The sequence below is a fragment of the Gymnoscopelus braueri genome (genome assembly GCF_963280865.1).
Source record: "Gymnoscopelus braueri genome assembly, chromosome: 22".
Taxonomy (NCBI): domain Eukaryota; kingdom Metazoa; phylum Chordata; class Actinopteri; order Myctophiformes; family Myctophidae; genus Gymnoscopelus; species Gymnoscopelus braueri.
In genome coordinates this window covers 4,737,043-4,743,605 of record NC_137624.1, presented here as the reverse complement: position 1 = coordinate 4,743,605, position 6,563 = coordinate 4,737,043, and the positions used below count along the sequence as shown (strand labels likewise).

The window sequence follows — 6,563 nt, the reverse complement described above, 5'->3', positions numbered from 1 at the left end:
AATAAATTAATACAATTTTCTTCATATTAAGAGGCACCATTTTATGAGACATACTGTACAAAAATACTTCAAATTGTCTGCCAATAAATGCTTGTTTGTGCCTTATATCTGTGAATATTTGTCCGAGGCTTTTCATTATGTTGGTGGTCTCATATTGTCTCAGGACACTTTTTTCACCAACATCTTATTAGAATATATATTTTCAGTTGCTTGGGCGTGTCATTTTTACATTGCCCATTTTCCACAGGAAAATGTGACAGGACCTGGCATCCAGTGGTGTAAAGTAACTAAGTACATTTACTCAAGTACTTAAAGTACAATTTTGAGGTATTTTTTACTTTACTGGAGTATTTCCAATTTTCAGTACTTTTACTACTCCACTACATCTCAGAGACAAATATTGTACTTTTACTCCACTAAAATTATTTGAAAACTTTAGTTACTTATTACTAATTATCAATTATTATATCATAAAACATACATGAACCACTTTAGCCCTATTTTATACATACTGTAGGCTATTTGAAAATAGCCGATCTACAAGCTCACAATGCGTTGCATCGCGACGCGTTGTGAGCTTGTAGATCTGCTATTTCCAATTTTTTTGTACTTTTGGTACTTTAAGTACATTTGATACCAATACTTTTGTACTTTTACTCAAGTATATTTTTTATTCAGGACTTTTACTTGTAACGGAGTATTTCTATATTGCAGTATTGATACTTTTACTTAAGTAAAATATTTGAGTACGTTTTCCACCACTGCTGGCATCCCTGTGACAGGTCCTGTAACAGCCCTGCCACAGGGATGTCAGGGCACTGTCACATCAGGCCCCTCTCACAGCACTGTGTGACAGGGCTGGTAACATGTCACCATGGTAACATGACAGGGCAATGACAGCCCTGCCATTCGGTGCTGTGAGAGGGGCCTGATGTGTCGGGGCCTGACATCCATATACAATTCTATTTATAATCGAAACAGGCTTTTTCTCTCGCTAGGCAGTAGGATAATAATTACAGTCCATTTTAACAGTCCAGTTTAAAGGGATATTTCACTTTCAAACATGGTTGACTGGAGTCCCTCAGGGCTCTATACTAGTTCTGTTTTGAGTTATTGTGGGGAAAGTTTTCGCTGAAAATAGCTGACCGACAAGCTCACAACACGTTGCAAAGCGACCCCAGACAGTTTTTAAGTTGCTTGATTCAGTATTTCGATATTTGAAGTTCATTTCATCAGACACGCCCTCTTCCTATACAAACCCATTGTAACTTCAAACTCCATTTCAAACATGATAGATTAATCAAAAACACCAGTTCTTGGTTCTGGTGACTGATATTGTCCTAGTGTGTGAGGGAGGGTCGTGTTTTTCGATTACTTTTTTCTTTTTTTTACATTATCCAACAACGACGTTAAAAGACCCCAAACATGTTTGAATGTGAAACATGTTGGATAAATGGGCACATGAGTTATTCTCCTATTTATTTATTTATTCTCCTATTTATTACAAGAAAGAAAGAAAGACAGAAGAAGCATCATAGATGACAGGGAAGCACCAGATGACAGGGAGGCACCATAGGAAGCACCATAGAAGACAGGGAAGCACCATAGAATCGTCTGACGGAGATACTGTATGTGCTCTAGTTGTCCATATACTGTCGTCTGTAGGCAAGCCCCATTCCCTTACCGGTAACTTGATTGTTGTTTATTCTCATTTCAAAATGGTTTATGGAATTATGAGCAATGCCATTGTTGTTAGAAAGGAGTAGCATATTACCAACATCTGCATGATATTTTTTAAATTATCCTGTAATGGATTTCTTATTGAAATCCTCATTAACACTGGTGGCAACAGGTAAAATGAACGCAAGCAAAATGTAAATAATTGTGCTTTATACATAATATTCAAGTATTATGGTCAGTATTCTGCTCATATTGAACTGACAAGAATGTAGGCCTAACGCTAGTGTATTGGACACAGAGATGTTTAATATAAATAGAAATGGCGTTCATCAATGTTCCAACCCAACAACTGTTTTACAAGCAATACAGATGATACAAATGTATTATTTATTTATTTATTTATTATAAAGTTATTACATTAGAACCTTTGTTATAAGGTTGAGTGTTGGACCACCAGGAAACATGTCTATTATCACTAAGTATGTACATGTCATGGTACAAGTGAGACATACTGAGATACTGTAGGTGTAAAATATGTTGAGGTGGACTACTACTATAAGTATTGTTGGAGCTTAATAATTTGCACACAAACAAGGTATTTTTAAATGGCTATTTGTTACAGGGAATTCAATGCAAGTTTGTTTTCCTTTTGTGTGCTTCATATCTAAATGTAAAAAGATCAATGCAATTCTGATAAATTATGGCATGTCACATCATTTTGTGCAGAAGAGGTAATGCCACACTGTGCAAAGTTTAACAAACATTGTGAAAACAAAATCTACAATCATTCTTCGTACAGTAGGAAACATACAGTAGATTTACCTCTACAACAATTTAGTCATGTTGCTCTGTGTTACCTTTGCAACACAGTCCAGAGCCGCACGTCAACTTGACTTTGGACAGGTAAAGCACAGGCTGGATGCTACTGCTGATGTCCATCAAGCCGAATGCAAAATAGCGAACATAGCACTCGTGCACGTCAGGAGAAAAATAGCTCTTGAAAGGTAACAGCGCCACAAGGGGAAAGTAGTGACAGACTATGATGGCCAAAATGATGATGACCATCTTGAAGGCCCTCTTCTTGACGGGATGCATGTCGTCCCGGCTGGGCCCGGACTGCCTGAGCGCCCGAAGGATCGCGATGTTACAGAACACCATGAAGGCAAACACCGCGAGCAGCATGGCGGAGTAGACGAAGGTCTCAAAGTTGACGATGGTCCCCACGCACTTGGCGGCCGCGTAGGCCAGCGTGATGATCCACACGGCGGCGACCAGGACGGCTCTGTGCTGCTGGTCCTTTAGTTCGTTGAATTTGATGGGGTGGAGCACGGCCATGTAGCGGTCCAAACAGATGCAGGACAGAAATATGGGCGAGGAGTCTTTGATGCCGTAGACGAAGCTGAGAACGTACCAGGTGCTGCTGGTCGTCAGAAAGACAAGGGTGGTGACCTCCAGAGGAATGGTGACGCAGAAGATGATGTCCACCACCGCCAGGTTTTGGATGAAGATGTCCGAGGTGGACGAGTCCCCCTTGTTCTTGTGAATGAGCCACAGCACCATTATGTTAGCTGGAAGACCTAGCAGGGGTGGACAAAGTATATATACTCAAGTAAATACTCAAGAATTGGAAAGTGAGCAAATTACACAGTATATTTTCAGACATTTTGAAAATAGCAGCTCTACAAGCTCACAACACGTCTTGCTGGGGAGCGTTGTGAGCTTATTATATTTTTTACAATATTTAAAATAGGTTAAGTGGTTAATTCTTAATATGTTTCAAGTTTCAGTCCCAAAGTCCCCCCCTAGAAATGTAATGGAGTAAAAAGTACAATACACATTTTAAATGTTGCGCAGGGAAAGTCATCAGCTTAGAAAAAACTAAAACAAAAAACAAATGTACTTGAAGGGATAGTTCAACCAAAAAAAAATCTTAGTCACCCCATGGAGACTTGAGTTCATGGATATATATATATATGTTTTTTGTCCTTTCCTAAGCCAATAATTTGATGACCAGCGGACCGGTAGGCAGCGGTTTTGGTAGGAGACACACAGGAGACTATTTGTGTCTCCTATCAGAACTGCTGCTGGTCATCAAATTATTGGCAAATGCGACAAAAACTAAAAAATATCCATGAATTCAAGTGTCCATGCGGTGACTAATCGATAGGAAAAAAAAGTCATTTTGGGGGTGAACTATCCCTTTAAGTACTCAAGCAAATATACTTAGTTACTGTCCACCATTCATACCTAGCATTATGTTAATGGCCTGCAGGCTCAGGTACCAGATGAAGGCGGCTGGCATGTGTTTGCAGCCCTCATATACAGTCTGCTCTCCAAGGCTGTAGTTGATGGATCTTGGGGAGATGAACAGCAAGGGCGAGCTGATGTGTAATGCCTCCATGATGGCTGGAGTGGAGAGGTCTCGCAGGAGGACAACGGCTGGAGAACCAATAGTGATCTGTCTGGACAAAGAACAGATATTCATCTTTAGTACTTAGTGGTTTCATGTTGGAGTAACCTGTTGAGCACGTGCACTAGAGTAGATTTGAGTGGTTGAATTTAAACTCAGTCCAGCCCTAGATAGAGTAATGCTACTGAGACTTGATCAGATTGTTTAGCCCAAACGTCTACGCTAGTGTTTCTCAACGAGGGCGGTACAGCCATGTGACATCATGATACTGACCATGATACTGACATGATACTGACCATGATACTGACATATACTGACCATGATACTGACCATGATACTGACATGATACTGACCATGATACTGACATGATACTGACCATGATACTGACATGATACTGACATGATACTGACATGATACTGACCATGATACTGACATGATACTGACATGATACTGACACAAAACTGAAAATAATACTGACATGATACTGACCATGATATTGACATGATACTGACAAGATATTGAACATGATACTGACATCATACTAACCATGATACTGACCATGCTATTCACCATGATATTGAACATGATACTGACATGTGATACTGACCATGATACTGATAATGCTACTGACCATGATACTGATCATGCTACCGTCCATGATACTGACATGATATTGACCATGATACCGAAAATGATACTGACATGATATTGACCATGATTTGGACATCGATAGGATGTCTTAAAAAATTTATAGGCAACACAACATACAATCAAAATAAAGCCTACATTTTAATTGGGTGTGGGGGGCCGTAAGGGACCTGGATATTGGATAGGGGATACTGGCCCAAAAAAGGCTGCTCCACACACACACGCACGCAAGCGCACACACACACACACACACACACACACACACACACACACACACACACACACACACACACACACACACACACAAATACATATGCACATGTGTAGAATCATCATCAAGCAAAACAGTATAGGCTGGGATATTTCATCAGGTTGAAAATTATAGGCATAAACGAGAATCATTTAATCATATTTATTGATAAGCGACAACCGAAAACAGACCTATATAAATTGGATGTATTATTATTGATACAAACTAAAAACTAAACATGACTGAAAACAAGATTATACAAGAAATAATAATGATAATAATAATAATGGTAATAATAATAATAATAATAATAATAATAACAATAATAATAAAAGAAAACAGCAAGTAACAGTGTGTGCACCTAAAATGTCCTATGTTCTAACCAAAAATAAGGAGAAAAAAAAAAAGTCTACTTCGGCTATTTTCAATTTTCCTCTATTTTCATGAAATAGATGAAATGAAAGTGAGTGTCATGAAAGTGAGGACATAGCCAGCACACAATGAATATCCTTTTTCACATAGTTTTATCTACCTCTCACAGATAAAAACGGACGCGTTTCAACCTAACAGATCCTCCTCAGCGTTGTGAGGGACATTCTATTGAGTGCTGGCTATTTCCTCACTTTCAAACTTGCCGCATTTGCATGCTGCTGCGCTGTCTGCCAAGCCCCCTGTTTTGAAGCGGTCGGCCCGAGTATGTAGGTGGTTCAGCATAGGACCATTGCAGGTGTGGTAGATCTTCTCCTTTTGACGCCATTTCCCGTGTCCCCAGACGTAGCGATGGACTCGCGTGGGCCCGGCCGACTCCCACTTCGGCTTCTGAGATGCCACCAGCCATGCGTTAATACAGGGGTCTTCAACAGGGGGTCCGAGACCCTTAGGGGGTCCTCAGAGCAACTGGGTCCGCCGGATCTTTATGTGATAGGAATTTTCTTTTTTTACATTAACCACTTAAACAGTAAAGTAAAAAAAAAAGTTGAATCTGCATCTCAATTTTATACAATATCCCTGCTTCATCTCTCTCTTAGGGGGTCCTTGGCCTGAAAATGATCTTATATATAGACATTGTACAGACTTGGTTGAATGCACACAACGCGTCGCAACAGAACGCGTTGTGAGCTTGTCGATCGTCTATTTTCGCGAAGTGATTTGGTGTAGAAGAGGGGGAAAATAGGCAACTCATGCCCAATGTAGGCCTACTATGATAATTAGACTGATTGTGTGAAAGACAGACCCTGGAAAATAGAGGCAACTTGTTAGTTACATTTCAGTATTAACATTGTTTTTAATCCCCACCATCCCTATGTCTTTGAAATTCATGATTGCGATATTAACAAAAATAAAAAAAATTAAAAGGTGTATTGTATGTGTAATTTACTGTATGTCGTTAGGCCGATATAAACTATACAGCAAAACATATAAAACCATATGGGAAAAGAAAAATCACTTCCAGGTTTTAGGACTACAAACTGTAGCACTGTATAAAATATCAAATCTTACCCAGTTTGTGGATCATACTTGACAGGATTGTTTTCAGAGTTGTGCAGACGTCTCACAGCTTCCTGCAAACATAAT

The 6,563-nt window shown here is 39.5% G+C and overlaps 1 protein-coding gene across 1 annotated transcript; it reads right to left on the bottom strand.

Annotated features, from left to right (window-relative positions):
- Positions 1 to 2,514: 2,514 nt before the first annotated feature.
- On the bottom strand, positions 2,515 to 6,308 carry LOC308078314 (G-protein coupled receptor 35-like; the record flags this gene model as incomplete). The annotated part of the gene is made up of 4 exons (XM_080419432.1): positions 2,515 to 3,257; positions 3,928 to 4,119; positions 5,612 to 5,807; positions 6,285 to 6,308. 4 exons carry the CDS (start codon positions 6,306 to 6,308, stop codon positions 2,515 to 2,517), a joined length of 1,155 nt encoding a protein of 384 aa, XP_080275558.1.
- Between the last annotated feature and the right edge of the window lie 255 nt (positions 6,309 to 6,563).